The sequence below is a fragment of the Cyphomyrmex costatus genome, unplaced genomic scaffold (assembly GCF_001594065.2).
Source record: "Cyphomyrmex costatus isolate MS0001 unplaced genomic scaffold, Ccosl1.0 scaffold460, whole genome shotgun sequence".
NCBI lineage: Eukaryota > Metazoa > Arthropoda > Insecta > Hymenoptera > Formicidae > Cyphomyrmex > Cyphomyrmex costatus.
In genome coordinates, this window is record NW_017278857.1 from 308,581 (window position 1) to 332,512 (window position 23,932).

At 36.0% G+C, this 23,932-nt stretch overlaps 1 protein-coding gene across 1 annotated transcript in view; it reads right to left on the reverse strand.

Moving 5' to 3' along the window:
• Positions 1-23,932, reverse strand: part of LOC108777725 (ecdysone-induced protein 74EF) — a 131,720-nt gene that overhangs the window by 68,430 nt on the left and 39,358 nt on the right. The window contains exon 7 of the mRNA XM_018544680.1: positions 17,645-17,744. Within this exon, the coding sequence (XP_018400182.1) occupies positions 17,645-17,744 (100 nt within the window). The remainder of the gene's footprint in view (positions 1-17,644; positions 17,745-23,932) is intronic.

Here is a 23,932-nt window from a genome sequence, read left to right on the forward strand (position 1 = left end):
CAATATTAAACTTGTAAATCATATCAAAATAATTTATAGCCGTTCAATGTTCGTATGATAATCAGTAACTATAAATTTTTATTTTCTATGATGATCAGAATATTTTTATATTATAGATCAAAAATCCAAACAATGTGCTTTCCGATAAAAAAAAAGTCTCATTTTTAAGGGGAATGCGTAATTGAATTGTTCTTCGCGTGTCGTATATTTTTTCCAGTTTTTCCGGTTTTTTTCAATGAGAATCGATTTTTCCCCACGGAGACGGATTTCTCGCTCATTCGTCTTCCAAGTCGTAACATCACTTAAATAAGAGAGGAGGATCAAGGCCGCGGAGAAAGAAGACTGCACCGGAAAACAACTGGATGCTCATCCTTTTTTTCTCATTTATCTCGTTTTTTTCGCGTTTTCTTTCTTTCGACGAGTGCTTTATTACCGAACTGGGAGAAGAGTGATATTTAATCCGAATATGAGTTTCTCCTCTCATCTCACGCTCGTGTTTGAAGGATAAAAAATACACTAATGGAATAAAAGAACGACGATAATTCTTGCTCTCGTAAGAATTATCGTCGTTCTTTTATTCCATTAGTGTATTTTTTTGAGAAAAAAAGTCTTCTTATCTTTTCGTATACACTTGATATTTCACGATAGAAATAAATAATGTTAATTTCCATGGTACACGGAAAGAATTATATCTTAAAATTTACCCTAAAAATATGATAATTGTGGGACAACATTATATTTCGAAGAATTTTTATGTAAATCTCTCACATTCATTAATAAAACTACAATAAAATATAAAATAAGTATGATTAATTTTACTGAAGTGCATGGTAAAAATCTTTAAATTTATTGTATTGTACCATAATTACTGTATTTTCAGGGTAAATTTTAAGAAATCCTTCTCTCCGTGTACAAACACGTATTCATTTTTAATCACTTCAAATTTGAAAATTATTTAAAAAAAATTGCTCCAGCATGTGTTAACAAAAAAATATTAAATCTGTTAATCTTATATATATAATATACATTAATTTATTTATATTTATATATAAATTAAATTTATATATTGTATATAAATTCATATCTATTTATTATATATTAAATTTGTATATAAATCTAAATGATTGACTTAGACTTGTCTTCGAACGGTAATGCTTTTCACGAGAATGCTTTGTACAAGAACAACCCAAAACTTCAAATGAAGACCGCTCCTATTAGACGCAATTAACAAATCTTTCTGGGTTAGTTCAGACAGGTCTTTTGTGAAGGCTTTCCAGCGAAAAGCAACAGCGGAGGAGATTTAACGAGAAAAGTCATCGGAACTGTTCGTGCAGCATCGAAAAAGCTTCGCAACGCCGTCGGGCACGTGCAGTCTTTACAGGAGTTCAAGTTGCTAATGCAGAAACTTTCACCAAAGTACGCGGAAGACGAGGGCGCCACAAGGAGAAAATAAACCGTAGTAAGTACGTGCAGCATTCCTCGAGGACGTCCTCCGCGAATGAAAGAAAACAAGGGGAACCGAGATAGTTGAACGCCCGAAACGAAGACAACGAAGATGAGAGAGAAGAAGAAGGAGAAATGTTTTAAAGAATCGCGATAAGAAAGTTCACGACGTCGCGTACATCTCGTCCGTACATTTCGAAACGAGAAGAGTAACTACACTCGACTGAACTCTGTAGAGTGCGAAGAATGTAGACGAAGCGGGTAGGTTCGAGTTCAGTAAATCTTTACTGAAAAATCCTTGTTTTTCCTTCCCGCAGACAGCTGCATCCGCAAGATCGGAAAGTTGTGACCTCCTGTATTTCAGGAGCAAAGGTCCTTCTGAAATGTCGAATAGACCTTTTGTGCCGAACAAGGGGATGCATTCCTGGCAATGTCAACGACCCGTATTCTTGTGCTTCTCGCTTATATTCCGATGCATTCTCTTTATACGAGACTCATGTATATTATTAAATAAGTGATAGTAATACATAGCAATACTTGGCAACATATAGTGTGTAATACATGATTGATTCCTCAGAATGTATATACATATATATCTGATTCTGTAAACTGCGCGCCGAAATCTTCATGAGCAAAATCAGAGCAGTTCTAACACTTGATAAATAATTTAATAATTTTTTATGCAATTATAATAAGCATCTTTATAAGAATATTAATAATCAGATATATTAATAAAAATCTTAACTCTGCAAATAATTTTATTACAAAAAATGTTTTAACTAGGGTTTGAACTTGGAACTTCGACTTTCCAGACGTGTTATATCAATTCAATCACCGAGTGTATATTATAAAATAAAGAATAAGTTTAGCTAAAGAGAGATTATTGACGTGTCTAGTTGGATACGCCGATCAAAGACACAACACGACGATGTACTTTGGAGTTACGGGATACTATCACACTAACATGAGATGCTCGTAGTTTCTACGGGAATGACATCAACGTCATCAATATTCTCGACACGAGGGTGTCCCATGATGGTACGCCGCGAAAACATCTTTACAGTAGTGAAACTCGGAAGCGAACGCTTACGGAAAAAGGAATCTTTACGATCCTTTAAAAGAAAAGCCTCGTCGAGAGACCGGCGATCGCGCGACAGATCGTAAAGTTTGGAAACGCGATATTTCTTACTTTCCTACAAACATAGAAAAAGATAGGTTCTCCGCGATAAGTAATCCGTTTCATTCAAACTTAAATTTGATACGTAAACTGCGATGGGCATAATACCGATTTCATCGAACGTTTGAATAATGTGAAATCTTCGAAGTATAATAAAAACTACAATTATAAAAATTCATATATTTACGTTTTTCTCGTAATATCTTGAGTTTCGTGAAAAGACTTTTACTTCAAATTATTCAGACATAATATTTTCAAATATCAAATTTTTATATCCTATTATTTGCTAAATAAAATATTCAAATAAAATCCTAAACAATTTTCAGCGGTAAATAAGAAAAGTAGGTATACGTATGTATACAATTTTCATTTTGATATTTCATTAACAATCATAATAAGTAATAAAAGACTTTCTTTTTTATAATTGCAAAAAACATTTCGTCTCATTAAGAGAGCTTCCGAGATTGAATATGATTTAATCTCAGATTCACATATACTCTTTGCTACAGGTGAAATTTAATCAAGTATTTAATTTTTATCTTATGGAAATGCGATTTTCAAGTACCGTTATAATGCTGAAAAGCATATAGGAAACCCAATATACCTGACAGAGGGAATTTCAGATAAATATATGTATACACGCACCTAGGGCAGTAAAGAGAGGAAATCAAGCGTATGCGGAGCAGAGCGGAAAGTTTCGCAACAATAATTATCCGAGAGTTTCTGCAACTAGTGGGCAAAACGAACCGGTCGTGCTTAAACCGGAACGAACCTAGCTGCTTAATTACCCGGGGACCGCCGCCCACCTGTGTACAAACAAATTCGTTACGGTGCTGTGTGTCGGCTGCCACGTGGAAATGCGGACCCCCCCCCCCCCCCCCCACCCCCCCCCCCCCCCGATGGTGCATGCGACAGCGACGATCTACAAACGCTAATGTTGTCACATCGTTGGGATTTTTCCGTACATGAAAGAATATTTTGTTTAAATTCGCCCGTACAGAAAAACTGTTCATAATTTCAAAATGTATTATTGGAAAAATTATAAAATATAATCAATGGTATAATGAAATATCGAGCTTTTGTGTTTATTCTGGAGAAAATATTTTAATACGTTTTCCATTTAATTAAATTTTATTTTACATTTTATGAGTATTTTTGATTCGTGAAAATTTAATTTTTTATTCTTGTAATTTAATAAAATCGTAATTAATAAAATTTTATTATACAGAAAATTACAATGTTGATAGTATCAATATTACGATATGAGAGATGCATTCGTGTGTAAAAAATGAATGTTATCGTTAAACACGTAGAAGCGAAAAGTGCATCTCGGTATGAAAATAATCTTGGGAATGAAAGCTCGTCGTCCAGCATATTACAACAACAGTGTTGTAATCATTAAAATTGCATTATGCGAAAGCACGACTAACGATATTATCGTAAACGCCACCGCATCCGCTATTATTTTTGTCCGCTGCAATGATTTAATCATCAGTCGTGGAAACTTTGATATATTCATAACCTATCATATCTCTCTACACAAATACTGAAACTTGTCACTTCGTTACATCTCGGTGGCGTGCATAAAAGTTAACAATTGTTATATATTTGGTATACAAATGGATTGTATTTCGTTAAAGTGGATCGACCGTTATTGAAAATTAAATATAAAATTTCCCGCAGAGATTTTTCGAAAAAAAAAAATGCCGTACCAAACAATTCGATTTGATTTTGACTCGTATATACAATAAAAACGATCATCGGAGGTATCGATGTGTATCCAGCACGCATATTGTACATAATACAATTACGAGACGGACCAATATCGTTTAAACGAGCACGTTGTTCTCCCGTACAATCTCCTCTCATACACGCGTCGAATGTATGAACGTGACGGCTCTTCATTATATATGGTTAACAAAATCCTCACTCTCTCTCAGAATAGTTATACATGTAGCGCACCCGGTATCGTCAAGCAATAGAAAAAAATAGTACAAGTACCCAATCGGTTGATAAATTCATCTCGCCGAATATATATCGCATCGACGAAACATCAGGGGACGATTCGAGAGGATTTAAAATTAAACGCGAAAACATTCCTGTGCGCGCATGCACGCACGCACAACAGTAGAGATCAATAGCGCGAGCCAATTTATGCGCAAAATTCTCGCAAATTTAATGGCGAGCTCGGAAAAACCACGCTCGGTATTTTACCTCTCGGATTTTACCGATTCACCGCCGCCGGAAAAATTTAATTACCATTTACGATTTCAATTAAAGCGAGCGACAATGGGTGCGACGTTGATTAAGGTCGATATTAAAACCGGTACACTGCGACGCACCATCGACGTTTCACTTGCACAATTTGATACAAACGTAACATAAATGTAAGCATAATGAGTTGATATTACGATTCACTTTGATCCATGAGGTCGGCATTAATTTCATATTAATGACGAAGCATCCATGAAACCCGTACAGAAATGCATTTTTTCTTTCGCATTTTACAGCCGACTAAAATTAATCACGTATCGCACAGAATTCATATGCGTGAACTCATAATAACATCTATAACTCGTCGATTTGTCAATTATTATATGTATATATAATATATTCTCAATTGAGATAATATTAATTTAGTGCTATTCAGAAAATTTTACTTTTCTTACATTGCAATCAATCGATATTATAACTGATTGAATAATAAAATATAAATTATTACACCAAAGTCATACTAAAAGTAAATAAAGTCATTATCATAGGAGTATAGATAAGTTACATAAGAATAAACTCAATTAATTTGATGCTTTGTGTGTCAACTCTTCAAATTCATATTATACGAAATACGTGCTCCTCTAATCTCTCTTTTTTATTCTTCCTATTCTCGGATTTATTAAAAACAATTCCTTATTCGCATTTTCCAATCAAAGACAAATTTTATTCTTAATCAGCGGAGCAATAAAAAGTAGGAGATAATACGAAATAAATAGAAGCGAAATTACAGGTCTGAAAGTCCAACTTTAAACGATTCCATTAAACGAGATTTCCAATCTCGCTCCCTAAAATATAAAGATAACTTATCTAACCTTTCACAAGTATTTACTATAATTTAACAGTTAAATTTTATCTAAAGAAAGCACATCCAAATTTAGAACCGTGAAAAACAACACTGGTCGTTGTTACAAATATCCGTATAGTATCCATATACACTCCAATTACACAAACGGGAATCGCGTCGATTCGTATGTAAAAGCGGGGCGTGGATTTCGAGCTATTAAGGTTTATTGCGCTCGGAATGCAGGACCCAATAAAAGCCAACACACGAGCCGCTGAATTTCAATATAACAACGTGATCGCGCCGTGTCGAAAGCGTACTCTCCCCGCGTGTCCTTCGCGCTCGACCGAATCGGCAATTAATTCCGAAACACGATTTATTGGCCACGAATCCCGTCGCAGCGTTCGATGAGTCATCACGACGCGACGATTCATTCAAAAGTCGCACCTCGTCGCGCGTGGGTGAACTCGAACGCTATGCAGTTGCGGTCATTGTGTCCGCTTTTGCATCGATCCGCACTTTTCTTCCGTTTGCAGATTGCGCAATAAGAGTGCATACGCGTGTGCCAACATGACGTCGATACCGATCGCAAGTCTCCTACGCTCCGGCTTCGAGCAAACGCTATTAAAGCAATTTTATGAATGAGTAGAGTCTGGTAACGTATTATATTACCGTTCAGATAATATACTATATAATGATTATAATCGTGAAGCGCGAAGGATGTGATCATTTGCACAAGAGAAAAAAAAAATTGAGAGACTTTTAATTTAACTCTTTGCACTTTGAATTTTTTTTCGAAAATATAATGCACATTTAAACTAGCACAATTTAAAAAATCGAGTATGACTATAGAAGCTCCTGTGAATAAAACTGATGTCGAATCACAATCGATGTAGGAGTGCAAAAGGTTAATATACATAGACTGAATGATTTTGAAGTATTAAAACATTTTTAATAAAAAAATTAGTAGACACTAGGAGTCAATGCAGAAAACAGTGCGCATTATTATTGATAAAATTTAATTTTTGACAATTATGTATTACGTGATTTTTTGCGTTGATTCCTAATTGCGTTCACTTGTTCTTTATTATTAGTTTTCAAATTTCGGGAGTCCTTCAAGATTAATTAAAAAATTTAGCTAGATATAAATTTGAAGATAATTCTGTCGTATTATCAAAATAATTACATAAGAATTTCAAGCATTTTTACAAAAAGTTTCAAAATTCTAACAGCCCCAATTTGAGCGACCTATATATAATTTTTTTGATAGCCGGACAAAATTCTTTTTAGATTTAAATCTAATTAAATTTTTAGATTCCCCTCAGCAAAATCATTTTTTTCCGCCTACAATTTTTAAACTCAGATTAAATTGTTATTTGTAACGAGCATATCAATACCGCGTAAAAACAGATGAAAAGCATGGAAGCTGAGCTATAACGAGAGTATAGAAAATATCGATGTTTCGATCGAGAGATATCATTAGAATCTCCACTCGCCTGTCGCATCGACTGCGAATTAACCGTCGCGGACGCGGGAAACGGAAATTACTTTCGTAATTCAGTTACCATCGGATTACAAATTGCGTTTGTAACTATAATTTGCGAGTGAATCAGTTATGAGTTACGATCCCGCCGTAGGGGTGCATTAAGCGTGTCGTCGCACAAGAGCATCGACTCGCGTGCTGTAACATCACGACCTTTATTGAACGCTGCTTTTATCGGATGCGGCGCACGCGAATGGCGGTGCAGGATTTGAACAAAATCGTGCGGACTCGGTGTTACACGCTCAATATTACGAGTCGAATCCCACCCGACTTTCCGAAAGCCGAGAAAGAATAACCGCGCGTTTTTTTACGAGCGGGCGTTTCGCTTTACTGCCTGCGCGTGAACGATAACGAGACGTTATCGTGTCTCACCATACACGCGCGCTCGTACACGCGTATTCACGCGCGCGTCGTTTTAGAGCGATTCTTTAAGGAGGCGTTTCCGCGTGGCGCCTCTACTCCTAAAAGCGTTTACATTTCTTTCTCACCGGCTGTTTCTCGTGCAAAATATCGACGCGCATATAATGACATATAACCCCGCGGGGAGTTTCCACGATAATCCTTATCCGGCGCGATGCGCTTGACAGAGACTGTATCATACAGCCCCATTTTTTTTATTGCGCTCGTAAACCCGTTAAAACTCTTATTCGCCGACCGAATGCAGAAATAACGTGTCGTTCCCGTTACGTACGAAGCCACGCGGAAGAGCGCGAAAAACGAGAATACAACGCTGCATTTTACGATGGATATACCACACGGAAATGGAATCGGGCAGATAAGGCATGCATTGTTATTAATCAGATAAATCAAGATTGGATGGGAAATAGTGTGCATCCGTACAGACAGTTGAATTCGGTCAATTGTAACTTTATTAGAATAAAAAAAAAAGCAATTGCAGCATTCGCGTGATAATACACTTCGGTGACCGTGCGCGTCTACAAAATAATCACATAGCCAGCCTGTGAATATATTTAAAAAGTCTCTGATGAATAATATTTTAATAGAAAATCGATATATACCAGAGGGTTCACGGATTATCACCGTGTTATCCATTGCTAATGCCAATATTTTGTGAACTTTGCCGTTCACTTTATCAGAGCGTTGGAGAGTCATTCGTACTGATACAGTATCAATGTGCTCCTCGTCCTGATGAAGCGAACGGCAAAATTCACGAAACGTTGGAATTAGAAATGGATAAGAACACGGCGACAACTCGCAACTTTTTCTGGTATCTTTGACGATAATAATACCCATAACAGTCACAAAAGAAAAAAAAAAGTCGATATAATAATGTTATAAATACTCCGTACCTAAAATTTAGTTTTCCCGTTAAACAACGCTGTCATATCGATTTTTATTAACATTTTCAATTAGTCTGACATTTCATGTACGCTTTGTCATTCTGCACGAGTACATCAGTTTGACCGAAGGTTAATATATGGAAAACACAATTTTGTCAAAGTATTTAAAACTTTAGATAGATAGGATAATTTTGTTAGATCATTAAAATAATTGCATGAACGCTTAAGTGTTTGTGAAAATGTCAAAACTTTTTGAAGCATTATCACCATACTTGAGCTATTATATATAATTATTTTGATGATTTAACATAATTATTTTTAGATCTAGTTAAACTTTTTAATATTTCAGCACAAAATCGTTTTTATTTGTGTACCTAATATCAAAATTGTTTCTGTTTTGTAGTATTCTCTCTTTAAAAAAAAAGGTGATCAATTCTAATCTGCCTAGCAATTTCTTTTCCAAATGGGAAGAAAATCGACACATGAACTAAAAAGGAGTATTAGATGTACCTGTGGGAGAGCCTGAAATTTGTTGAAAAACCTGGATGGTTTCCAGCCAAAAACTAGAATGGTGGTAAAACGTGTACAGGAGATAAATTTCGGCTGAACATGGCGGCGATATTCTTTCACCGAGCATTTCTCGAACTACATTTGCCTCTAACGGACGTCGTTATGCGAACCGGATAACTCGCCGTATCAACGTGTACGCATTCGGCGCGGCGCGCATAATGTTGCATACATTTATACGTAGCGACAAGACCGCCCACGTGCTGCCTGACAATGCTTTAATTTGTCGTTCGTTCATGGTACATGCCCGCACTATCGCACGTGCAGCGGGGAACACCTACGGTCAGTTCTACCCGCGCTCGAACGTGCGTGCGAGTTCACTTGGTAAAATGGTATTTTCGAGGCAATGTATCGGGAACCGTTGAGACCGCGCCTCCTCGTTACAAAATTGATCCCTTTCAACTGACAATTATTGAGCGGCTTTCACGGCAAAAAATTTAAAAAGAAACAGATATACTGATGAGCGGTGAGAACAAATTTGCGAAAAACGATGAGAATTTACTCCGAGAAAAAAGTTATGTTTAAATTGAAGAAATCGTTTCTTTCGTTGATTTTTTTTTTTTTTTGGAATAAAAATACCTTTGAGGAAAATATAACATTTTACGTGATTTCAAGAAATGACGTTCAAATCAAAGAAACTTCCCTTTAATCGTATAGCAATGCACAAAGTTTTTTGATTCAAACAAATCTTCTTTTTATCGAAAAAACTTCTCTGGATGCATTTCATCGATTGATGAAAGGTTAATCTGCTCTTTCCATCCTCTTGCGCGGTTGTTTCAATTATGCTTGCATCCATTCCGTCCGCCGGAAGTTCGTTACGAGACTTATGAGAGTATCCATCTGTTGATGTGTACACCATCAGAAACTTCGAAACGGCAGACGCGTTCGACAGCATGATTATCGGTATCAGGTGCATCGAGCATTATGCGCATCCACGTATAATTAGTATAGAAACTCGCGTTTGCAATGCGTTCGTGCGTGAAGTCGGAGTCGACGAAGGAGTGAGAGAATAAGAGAAAGAGAGGGAGGAGAGGAGAGGGGAGTGATACGTGCATTGGGAAACGATTTCGGTTACACCGACCCAGAGGAATTGACGACAGACACAGCGAAGTGATGAATTATTCTCGCAGGAACGTGGAATTGATTGCTTACAATGCCGCCGTACGTGACGCGATTCTGCGAATTCAACGATATATCGAAACGATATATATCGCCTAATCCCGAAAGCAATCCCGATAACGTCGAAATATACAAGCGTGTGTACAACATTTCCGTCCGTTTTTCATCAAATACATCACTTAATGATATTATCTAATATAATTATCCGTACCTCTTAAAAATGTAATGGAGAGGCCAAAGACCTATAGCTTTTCATTTTATTTCAGTCGGTGCGAAATTTAATTTACCGGCTCGCGCGAACGAATATAAACAAGATATAATTGGAATTTCAGGGGAATCTTTATATTCTTCGTAAAGAACACCCTCGAAATAAGCAGCGCCTTTAAAAACGCATGATGAGACATAATATATGGTTCTCGCGTTGAACTATCGCGCGATGCCGCCGCAGATGCTTGAATATTTAAGCGCACATTGTTCGTCATTGCAACGTTTCTAAATTCACGAAAACCCTCCCCCCCCCCCGTCCCCCCTTCGAGGTGCCAGGGTTACAATCTCCCGTAACGCGAATGAGGCATCAGAGGCTGCAAGTTGATCGATCGAGACAGAACAAATATATTGAGAGCGAAAAGGGGGTTGAGGAGAGCAAAGGGTAGAAAGATGGAAATGAAGAAGAACACCGCGTAAGGTACGGGAGGGTGTAATTTTCCGAGAAGCGAAGCCAACGAGGTCTCGCGTAATTGGTTCGAAGGGTCGGCCTTTATATATATATAGCCATGAAGCCGCGTCTCTCAAAACGAGAACGAGACGAGACGGGGCGAAAAGCACGTTTCGCCAAATGCGTACGGAATTTCCATGTAAATGCCGCGCGACGTAACGCTTTCACTGCTCAGCCTTACCTCGGGAACGATAACAATCCATTCTCCAAAGTATCCCCTCTACCTTTTCCGCCCATGCTAATGAATAATTCATATTTAGCTTCGGATTCTGCATTGTTGAACTGGTGAGTTAACAATGTTTCACGCAACATTTAAACGACCCAGTAAATTTCGATGTTACAAGTTGACGCAACAACGTTCGATACCAGAGATAATTAAAATATAATTGCATATATGAAATGACAGGAATGTCGCGTTGTGGTCATCGCTGTTTGGAAAGCTCGTGCGGAGGATGAAAGCGACAAGAACGTCCCGTACATATAAATTGCTCGCAAGACTAATATTGTACTTCCGTGACCGTAGAAAATTGACGTAATGCATAAATTACCTCTATCAAGTCTTGATCTATAAAGGTAGCAGTCTCTAGATTATCTATCGTTAATGTCTCTTTTTTTTTAAATATTAGTTTAACTATTTTCATATTAAAAATATTGCTGACATTTTAAAGAAAATTGTCAATATTATTTATATAAATTATACACTAATAAATTACGACACAAAGAACTCTTCTTGCGATTACCAAGGCAGTTCAACGGACACACTTCGAAAATATGTAGCTTCTGACATATGCACTGTAAAATATCAAAGGAGCACTGTGGTAATTCAATCCCTTGAGTTAAATAACACTTTGTTATTTTTAACTTCCACGTGTGTTTCTTAAAATGTAAATCAATCCATTTTCGTGATTAGTTTCAAAGTAAACAACGTCTATATTAATGTATGCACTTAGTAAATAAAATTTGAGTCAATTTAATACATTTTCTTGAGTTATAAATTGTTTCACTCCATGTTTTAATTAAATTAACGACGTATTGAGTAGAAGCAGTGGTGATCCATAGAAATAGTAAAAAATAAACTAAATTGGATATAATTTGAGTTACATTATGAATTTAAGTGCGTCACGGTTCAAATATAGGCGTAATCATAAAGGGTCAGGCATTGACAGCCCCCTGCCGTCTTCTCTTGTACATCGCCCTTTTTATTTTTCCAGACATAATTACCGTGAGACATCAACATTCTTGGTGTGGCGCAGTCGCTTGGGGTTGTATTTTCAGCAATGTGTCATCCGACACGCGCTTACGCCAATCGTTTATTTTTGAGACATATATAGCGCTCGTGAAAATAAAAAGAGACCCGAACGAACAGTAGGATGTCAACGAGGGCTTAGGATGCAAGGAATTATATCGACGACCGTAAGAGTATTACTTCAAAGAACTATGGGGTATATAATAATTAAAAATATGTAATTAATATTATTGTTTGCATAAAATGCTATAGTATATTGCATTAAATACTATAGTATTTAATAAAGAGGTAGACATGATTCGAGTAAAAAATCAATATAAAAGTAAAAAGTAAATATGCTGAGAATTTATATTTTGCAAACAATACATAAAATATTGTTTACATGTTTACAAATACTGAATTGAAAAATAAATCAATGCTAAAATTAACGTAGATTCGTATAATGATTTATATAATCAAATAAACAAAAATATAATCGATAAATAATCCGAATAATGCATAAATAATCGCAGTAATAAATGGCAACTGATGAAAATAGATAAACTTAGCATTCGTTATCAGTAATACCAGCTATATCAGTTTTTAAGATTTTGCTTAATCGTAACTTCTGTTAAATAATCGAGAACTTGCTAACGAGCTCGACTCGAAGTTATTTGAAGAATTTAACGTTGATTTTCTTAAACTCAGACTATAAAGAGATAATCTAGGAAGAGATCAGAGATTCCAGGAATATTCATCGTGAAACGATGGGAGATAATTTTATTTGGTTTCGTAAAGTCAGAAACCGCCGTATTATTCCAAAATTGCGAAAAACTCGCCGCGATAATCGTGCAAAAAGACAGACGAAACTATTAAATTATTCAGGAGCCATCTCGAATTGGATATTTTCCCGATGCTCCAAACTTCATCGACGACAATCTGTTATTCTTCAATTTAGACTAAAAACGTGGCGCTAACCGAAAACCCGATAGCAACGTTCTGATCGATTTTACGTAGATTCTCTAAATTGAAATTTAATTCATCCACGTTGTTAAATCAACTGATGCTATAATCACTATTAGTTCATCACGCGATGCACGTAACTATCGTATTAGCATTCATCACATCGTATTCATTATCACTCAAATTTAATATCGATTAATATCAATATTTTGCAGTATAAAGTTGCCAATCAGTGTATTAATAGATCTGTTGTGAAAATGTATCGAGTATTCTAGAATTACTAAATCCGCTAATATATTTTTCAATTGTCGACAAATTACTAATATTAAAAATATTTAACATCAAATGCAAATAATCTGTAACATTAAACAATGGTTTATTAATATTAAATCATAGCTATAATGATATTCTATTTTGATGACATTAATATTCGATATTGTTAAAGTATACATAAATAAATCTGTTTTCTGAATTATGTACACTTTTACCTCAAGTAAAATACAGATTGACAAAAAAGTTTCTAAGACAAAATTTTGTGTTTTACAAAATCATTATAATATATTCAAAAGAAATCAAATACTAAAGTATTAATTATATCTTATCAGTTATATCTTAAATATTAGAATTGCATCAAAAAATGTTTATTAATTAGTTAATTGGAGACCGTTCTTTAACTGCCTACCTAGAAAAATTTATCCGTGAAAAGATATGCGACTTTAGTGTTTAATAAGATATAACTAACAGTCCATAGTTTGTATTTTGTAAATATATGTTGCTACAATGCTTTGATAAGCACAAAACATTGTGGCCAAATTTTTATATCATCCTATAGGTATATGTTTAATATTTGACAAAAACAAGAAAGCATTTTTTGTAGCGCAAACTATAGTACAAGAATAAAAACACAAACCTATTATATCTAATTGCATCTTAATGGAAACAAAAATGTCGTACTCAATGTCGCGGTCAGAGGTGGAAAAAAAACTGTAATCAATCGAACTTAAAACAGGCTCTCGGTGAGTACAAATCAGGAAGAACAGAACGAAGAAACGACTGCTCGTAATGAGAGCTCGAGTAACCTAGAGAATGAGAGAAAGGAAGATAAATAGACGAGAGGTAGGCCGCGGAGAGACTGAAGAAATAGAGCTAAGAAATGGCCTCTTGAGGATTAGAATGAATTCACCGCGGACGAAGACTGTGCAATTCTCATTTCTCCGTCTGTATTATGCCTCTTTCACACAATCGCCCCCCATTTGACAAAATTCCATTACTAATTCTTACAAACAAATAAATAAAATAACATTCTGTTGTGAAGAATTACACTCTAAATAATGTTAATTTAAACATACAGGTCTGAATTCTCAATGCTTTTATCGATAAATGCGCGATTTTATTTCAGAAATTCAATAATATTTATGACGTGAACTATAATATTGAATGTGCGCTAACATTCTCATAAACGTGTTCTGAATATAAGCTATAAATTACTATTAGATATTTCATCAATCCCTTCCTTTCTACGTATATCCGCGGCACGTTTGTGTAACATTTTTTAAATTGTCTATATATAACACGTTATGAAAGATGAAATAACGCGTTTCAATTTTTATAAACACAGATGTTATCATGCAAGTATTTTGCAACATAAAATTCTATCGTATTTCAGATCGCGTAATAGAGACTTTAGATCAGTGGGAGGTTACCGTCCTCTTCCATCGGAATCACCACGATCCTTTTCTTCCTCCTGAGTCAGCCTTTCCTCCATTCTCACCCCTCGCGTCTCGCACTACTCCGATGCGATTTCTCTTCTTCTTCTTCTTCTCCTTCTTTCTCACCCCTTGAATTGCTCGATGGCGGTTCAGACGGTGCCGGCAACGTGTCTTTTGTCCGCAGACCGGTTTCTGCCGGTTCCTCGAACCATTTATTTCCCTCGTCCCTCGGCTATATATGACTGTACGTTCCTTCTCACTCCGCTTCTCCCCTCGCGTCCTCTCCTGTAACTCGTTCTTCCCAATACGTTCCTCTCATGCCGTTCTTTTTCTCACTGTATCTCCCATCGCCTACCATCTCGCCCTATACCACCCTCGATTATGTTACATCCTTTTTTCGGTCAGAGCATCGTACCACACTGGCCGGCTCTCGCACTCGAAATAACGCCCCGATTCCTAGCAGCCTCCCGAGTCCATGAATGAACGCGGCCCGAATTGCTCGGAGGCATGGAGGAGACGAGGAGTCACCGAGCCCGGCTTGCTGACCTTCGCGCGGGTCGATTCGGTGCGCATCTATCGACGACGGGGACGAGGGCGACGACGACCCCGTTTGACCTCGCTTCATCGACCACGCCGAAGACCTGGACACTGGGTCGACAGAACTATGCAGTAGCTCACGACCACGTAGGCTCTTCCGCCTTGGCGTCGGAACGTACAAGACCATGGAGGGGGAGAGTTATAGTTATTGGCCTCGATAACTGGCGGTTTATTGGCGATGCTATTTCTTACGGGTGTATCCCGTGCGACACTTTGCCAACTTTGCGTGATGTCACGCATACTCCTAAATTAATGTTCTTATCTAGAAACAAATAATGTTTCTCTGCACTGAGAAAAAAAAAGTTGAAATATTATATGTGATGTTTTCTTCGATATTTATTGGTTATAAACAAATTTGACTAAGATGACAAAATATATATTTCTGTGAAATATATCCCATTAATGGTAAAAAAATAAAATAAATAAGTTATCTGCGAGAAATATAATTTTATTTCGTATTTAAATAAAGATTTATTTCAGCAAAATAAATATCAAATCACATTAAATAAATATTTAAGTATTTTTCTCAGTGTGTAATGTTGAATGTAAAAAAAAAAAAACGAATAATATATTCAGATGTGGACTAAAAATACTTTGAACATTTCTTTGTAAAAATTCAAAGATTGTATTTCTGCACTGGGTAATCACCGTGTGAGTAACGTAATCTTTTAGTATTGTAATCTTTTAATATTTAAAGTTAAATGATTTTGCATTACTGAGTCGTGATATCAAATAAAGCTTAGAAATTTACTGTTTCAATTACGCTGCAAAAACAGCTCTTGTCAACTCTTAATTTTCAATCACTCGTGATGTGAAAATTACTCATATTCTAACGAAAGAGAAACTTTTGCATATTAATTAAAAGCAATACGGCATCGCAGGTTTTCTTTAATTAATGCGGATTATTCTCTAATGTAGAAACATCCTTAATATACTTGGAAAGTGAAAAAAAAATATGATAAAGTTTCAGGTATGACACGTCTCATTGTTCCGTATCGGAAACAGCAATGGTATTATTTTCCTTAGCAACAATCAGTTTTTACGCACTTCCTGCGCCCTAACTCGCGATGTTTACGAGCGCTTGTCGATGTACGACACGACGCGAGCGCGATATCACAGTGCTTTTATCGCGCTTTTATTATGATACCCGAGACGCCAGGGATCGCGTTGTTAAATCAGAACCCTTTCGTTCGTCTTGTTGTGCGCGCGCGCGCGAGGGCGAGATCGCTCGTACGATCGATTGGTGAAACGATCCCCCCAGACAAACACAGGTAAGAATGGCACGTCGAATAAGAGCGTGGTAACGGCTATCAGAAACCGAGCGCCGGATAAGCTTTTACTATCCGATAACGATTAACGGCCGTCGGCTGCGATTGTGCTGGCCTGACCCGAGTATCGGCCGACCGACCGATTGCGTTCATCGACTTAAAAAGATTTATCGGCGCACGGCGCCCGCTTCGAGTTCGCCTCTCGATGAAGTCGGAGAAACTCCGACGTTGTACGAACCCCGCTGCGAAAGTTCACTACCTTCCGAACACGATTAAAACAGTATTCATCAGCGCGCAAATACCGCACCACTTCCACCCCAGAGAGAAATTAGCGGGGCAGACATTCTGCGAACCGACTAATGAATTTCGGGCAACCGAGCTGCTCCCGCACTTCCTACGAGAGAGAGAGTGAGAGAGAGGGAGTTTCTCTCCATTTGCGTTCTCATTAAATCTCAATTTCAAATAGCACGCCACTCGCGATTATCGTCGGTCGTTTCGAGGAAAGTTCCTCGCTTTCGAAATTGACTATCATTTACGGAAAAATCCAAGAGACTTAAGTTTCTAAAAGGTTCTTTTCTCGTACTTCGAAATCTCTCTCCTTCTTTCTCTCTCTCTCTCTCTCTCAATAAGTTTAATTACTTTAAATATCTTAATATTTCTATATAAAATTCTTTGATATAATTCATTTAAATGAATTATAATTATAACACTAATGTTAAAACTTGTAATAATATTAATACTTGTAAGTTGTATTTGGAATAAATATTTGGCAAAGGTCTTTGATTTTTCGCAAATGATAGTCCATAATAGTGCGATATTTTGTGTCATATGATATTTTGCAAATTTACTGACAATACCGAAATCTCCCTCGTGTGATAAAATAATTTCAAAAAATATAAATTGTGAATCATAATTGCGCATCGGCGTCTCAAGAAAAAAAGTAAACCTCGAAAGTCGCTTACCTTTTTCGAGCTGCTGTGATATCGGGCTTTGTACCCTCGGAGTAGTCTGCAACTGTGCTGCGTTTCCTGGTCGTCTTCGAGGCCTTCTTCCGGGTCGTGGCTAAACCAATAAAAGAGACAAATTTTTATTTATTATTATTTATATTTATATATTATTATTTACTTTGATAACTATATGTATAATTCTATCAATAATATATTGTCCGACCGAAAATTATTACAATTATAGTTATTTTATTACCGTAAAAATTATTGTAATTCCATAAATTATAAATACATATGTTTTGGAAAACAAACAAATATCCCAAAAATAATTATAAATTATAGTAATTTCAATTTTTTTTATTGTAACAATAACTATAATTATAATAATTTTTCGATTGTCGATTATACAATATTTGTTTTTAATAAAAATATACTGTACAATGTAGTTATTGTTGCTGATATTATAGCAGCAGTAATCATAACAATATGTAATTATAATTACAAATATAATATAAATACCGAAAATTTTTCTTTCAGAGTATATGCAAACGTAAATTTTTATTGCCCATTCAAATATATAGAAATATTTTTACAAAGTTTTAGTAATATTTTGCAAGAATATAAATTTTGAATAAAAGTAGAGAAATTGTGAGATTATTATTTCAATTTATGATCGCGACGATAACTATCGCACAGCTTATATATAACTGAAAGGTACAATTTAAAATTTACATAGAAATATTATCAAACACTTAATCTAGCCTCGACCGTGTTTGGTACTTTCTTCCTTGTTTGATTTAAAAGTAGATTGATCTGCTTAAATAAACGTGACTATTATTCTGATTTTTAACGAAGACAAATCGCAGACATAGATTGAGCATCGAATGCTGATACATCGCGTGCAACGAAAATGTTTTCATGCTTTCTTTCAGAGTCAGCTGACTGTAGGTTAAAATAAACGATTGTACCGATTTATTATAGCTCGACCGATCACGCAGATTACAGACACGCCACGGACATTGCGGCTCAACTATAATTATACACTGCGGCAGAATCGATTTTCGGTGATTACAGAACTCGTCAAAATAATAATATCCTTATAATAATATATAAAGCAGTAATAAAACGAGTAAAAAATAATGTGTGTATAATAAAAAATTAAGTAAAATCGCTACTCTTTTTGCCTTGTTTTCAGGAAACGCTCATAACAGATATCAAAGTGTATGTATACTAGAAATAACGTGCTACATTCTACATGGTGGAAATACAAGAAATAATCGTTTTAAATATCTCAAACGTATGGCATAGATAAAAGACGTTTGCTACATCTTTTCGAGCAATCGGTAGCACATGTGACATTCGTGCAACTTTTGCCACGGGGAAAATCGTGCAGCAAGACTTTATAGACTCTCGATGGCTCGGGATCTCTATCTCCTTCCTACATCATTTTCGTCGTCGTTGTATTTCATTATCCTTCGTCCTTGTCTGCGCTATATATGTGATACATATGTACGTATATATCCACAGTCAGATAATCGTAACAGTCCGGGCTCTTCGTCGCCGCTCGTAAAGTCACTAGCATCCGAAGAACCAGCTCGGAAGAAACGAAGCGGACTAGGACAAGGCGGGTTACCGTCTTTGTTTAACTGCCGCGTTTATTGCCGCGGTGATAAACGGATGCGCGCTTCGAGATAAACGTGAGCGAGCGAATGTCTCGCGTATACATGCGGAAACGACGACCAAATTTTAACGACAAATTTCTACGACGAGAGTTTAAAGTCTAACGTTCCTTAGCGAGACTCTCTCAAGGGACGTTGTAATTAAATTCAAAATTACAAACCAACATTCTGAAAAACTATGGTCTAAACAAACAGTAAGGTTTTCATGCTGTATTGAGAGGAGATACTTTATTTTCAATCGTTCGGAATTTATTGGCCCTTCTTCGAAAATTTAGTTGAGTAAAGTATTCACTCTCTTGTTAAAATTGCATAAGATAGCAAGTAGAGAAGATGTTCTACGTACATTAATTAAACCACGAGATAATGTACCGTAATATAATACTGCAGAGCATAGCAACGAAAAGAAAGGGGACGAAAATAAGTGCAGACTTAAATTACCGGAATTCGTTGTGTCAGGGTATTCTAGGCATCTCTTAATAAAATCCTAGACTTCCGCAAAAATGAAGTTAGGTCTTGAGAGTGCTTCGTTAAATTACTGAAATTTTTTACACCTAAGTTTCCTCTCCGGGGTATAATGCCGTTTGGCATACTGTAATCTTCCTTAGCATACCAAACGCGATCATCTCGCACGACTACACGTCTTCCAGCACAGATCCTATAACTACACGCGATACAAACAAACGCAAATACAAAAATAGTCTTCAGAGAATTAATATTCTTTTTTTCGTGTTATGAGTATCGATCTTTTAATAATTCAATATTTTATCAAACGTATACCAAGTCTATACTTTTGATTATATTTTTCATTTATAATGACTTTCAATTACAGTGATAAAGTTAATGTGTCTACTTTTTTATCTCGATACATGTATCTCTTTTGTTATCAATATTAATAGCATAAAATATATATTTCAACTTTTATTAAAAATTAATATTATAATGCTGTATACTTCAATAATATAAATATCAGTCACAATTGTTACAATAAGATCATCAATGATGTTAATTCTGGCGGAGTAAATGCCGGCAGCAAGTAGTAATAACTCCGCTATTTAGACCTAATCCTCCGAGGTATTACGTCACTGAATGAAAGCGCGCCAGCATAGAAGATTTCCAAAGTCACGACCAGAGAATCAAGAGAAATTTCTCGAATTAATGTTACAGAAAAATTAATTCTGCATTCCTGGCTATGCACAGGTCACCCTTTGTTGGCTGCACTTTCGCATTTCTGTACGAGAAAAGAGAGCGAGGTTCTACGAGACGAGCTGCGTGCGCGTTCGTGCGAAAGAATCCACCCTCTCGTATATTCTGCCTTTCTTCTCCTCTCTCTCTCTCTCTCTTTCTCTCTCTTGTGTGTTTTATTGCAAATTGAGGTTAAAGTCTCTGGCACGGAGCCAGGCATTTCACCTAGGCGGTTGCATTCCGGCAGATACACATAAGCGTTATATGCTCGCTTATGTGTCTCGCGCGCACACGAGAGCATCTCGATCATGTATACGCGAAGAGAAGAGCTCTTACGTGCTGCCTGCAGGCTCTGAAGTACGATTTACATGTACATATATGATACGTGCCTAAACAGAGAAAGTCTCTCGAATTCGAAATATTTTTTTTTCTTCATCAGAGTGCCAAGATGTTACTTGTCTTTGAATTGCAAGCGATTGAAAATAAAAAAGCTCTCCGCCCATCAAGCTCGCTATGAAATAACGTAGTCAAGTACGAAATGAAAAAATAACGGAATTTAACTATTTATATAAATTCAAATAGAACGTACAGTTTCAGAATTAAATCAAAAGAGAGCTTAATTAAATATTGCAACAAAAATTTGCTACATTTTTTAAAAAATTTCTCCGACAAAGATATTATAAATATTCGAAAAATAGAATTATTGATAAATTTGTAAAACATTTAGAAAAAGAAGTAGAAGAAATATTATGCAATTTGTGTTAATCAGCTTTACGTCATTTTTTTCGCGATGTAAAAACAAAATTAATGTAATGACGCCTTCAAGCAAGATTTCAATGTACAGGTATCGATAAATCTTTAGCCAATCGCGTATTCGCTAGATAAAAATAATCCAGTATATTAGATCGTCACATCACTGGATTTTATTTTTACACTCGCAAGTCTCGTACATGAGATATAAATAAATAGTAAAAAAAAAAAGAAAGAAAAAGAAATGATTGTACGACAACGACGGATGATATTCCATAATATCATTAACGTACGTCGAGATAATAGCATCTTTGCCACCGACGGATATAGGTGGACGCATTACGTGCGGACAGCATCTTTTTCCGGCATATGCTAATCTAATTAATGGTTGCACGGAAACCCGCTTGTTGTATGTACACGACATATGTGTGTGAGTGCATGCGAATGCAAGTAGCGGCGTATTTATTATATACGGTTCGGAGTCCTCGAGATTCGCTCTCTATCTCTCCTTTTTTCCTCTTTTTTGTTGTCCACGAAGCTTTTAAAATACCAATTTTCGATAATTATATTTCGCATATTCAATTACATATAAAAAAATAAAAATATATGTACGTTATTATACAGAATTTAATATTAACTGCAATAATAATTCAAGTTTTTCATGCTCGAATTAATTTTTTATCAATGCCCTAAAGCAAAACTGAGTAATATAAGTGCAAATATTTGTAACACTCTACCTTTACGGTACAATGGTAATTTAAATTGAATATTACGATGAGCAAACAATTCTCTCTCTTCTCTTTTTCTCCCCTATACATGTATTTTATTTTCCCATCAGATATTATATTTAAAAATTTTCTGAAAAATCTATATCCTTTTTTTATTATAATTTAATGTAGTAGAGAAATTAGTTTCATAAAAGTAATAATAAAAAACTTTCATATTTTACTATAAATTAAAATAAAAACATTATTGACCAGAAGGCAGACACATACATACAGAAAAATATATATCAGCATAAATATTTTGCATATGCAAAAACGTATAGATAACAAAATCTTCTCTTAGCTACATAATACAAAACGCAAGATGTGGATAAAACCGGATTATCTTTGCGCTCTCGATAACGAGCCAGTTAGAAGGTAAATTGCGTCTCAAGCTAAGAAAATTATGCATAAGAACTGGAACGCGACACGTGAATCGCTTATGAGATAATAATTAAGACAAGCTGATCGATTGAGCGATTGAACTGTACGATGCAGTGATAAACTAATGTTATGTATAATTATTTCCGGATAGACTTTATTGATGGAATAATCTTAGCGGCAGGTGAATAGAATTCATAAACGTTTCGCATTTCACTTTGAGAAGTTACCTATTTATTTTTACCCGTCATTTTCAACAGGTTTTATCAGCCGTTTTGATCGCCAGGAAGTCATTAGTCCCCTTTTATGACCTCTATAATCTTCTCGGGCAGCGCGTTTTTTTTCCCTCTAATCCGAATTATCCTCGTCCCATCCCATTCACCCGCGTGCTCTCCGATACCGTTCTACCAGCTTATTAATCCACGTTTTTTTGCTGCTCTCATTTTCTGTCGTTGCAACGAGGCGTGCCGCGCGTTTCACGAATCAACGAGATGCATCGTTATCCTTTATGGCCAGCATTACAGCAGGTATCGTAGGGCATGCAGGAAATGGCAACGTTACGCCAATGGCACGCACATGCGTGCATGCACCTACCGTGCATGAGTGTAATCTGGACGCTGCACGCGTATAACCCATTACACGTTACTCTCCGTATGCATACGCACACATGCATACTTTGTCAAGCGGACGAATGCACTGAACGTCGCGATAAAACCCAATCGACCAGAAAGACCAGGCCAACTCGCTTGTTCACCGATTTTTACCGCCTTCCTATCGCGACCAACCGGTTCGGGAGAATACCGGTCGTTCCTTTCTACCTACTACGAACCGATTTACCAATACAGGTGACCCCTTTAAGTCCACTACGACTTCGTCCATTTTTCGTTCGTGGAAATACGTGCCGTAAATCATGTACGTGCGACGCTTTCCAAATTAAATAGGATTTAATTAATATTACGATAAATGCCTGATAAACTCTTTGAAAACCAATGATCGATTCTTTTGGCAATTCTAAATAATCCGTCGTAAATTGCAATTTCGTATTTTTGTAGAGTATAAAAAAATTTTACTTACTTAAATAAAACTTGGATATAAAGAGTGACAATTCCAATTTTTAAAATGAATAATTTTAGATGAAATATATATGTACAACCTCTCGCCCATTTTTCGTTCGTGAAAATTGCCGCGAATCGTATAAGTGTGACGCTTTCCAAATTTAATGGAATTTAATTAATATCATATAATGCTTAAATAAAATTTGAGTATCGTAAATAAGTGTAAAAAATGATAATTGCAATTTAAAAAATGTTAATGGCCTCGGACGAATTTTCCTCGGTTTACCCTTCGTGGTCACCAGGGATCCACGCGACTCTGAAAAAAGGTTTGAGGTTTTACATTTTTTATAAAAGGTCATATTATCGGTAAGTAAATACTCTTTTATATAATAGCTTCACACTTCTTCGTTATTTTTAAAAACGACCTACTTTATCTTCAGAATAAATACCCTTTTTGAAACAGAAACTATCGCACTATTTTTTTTCTAAAAG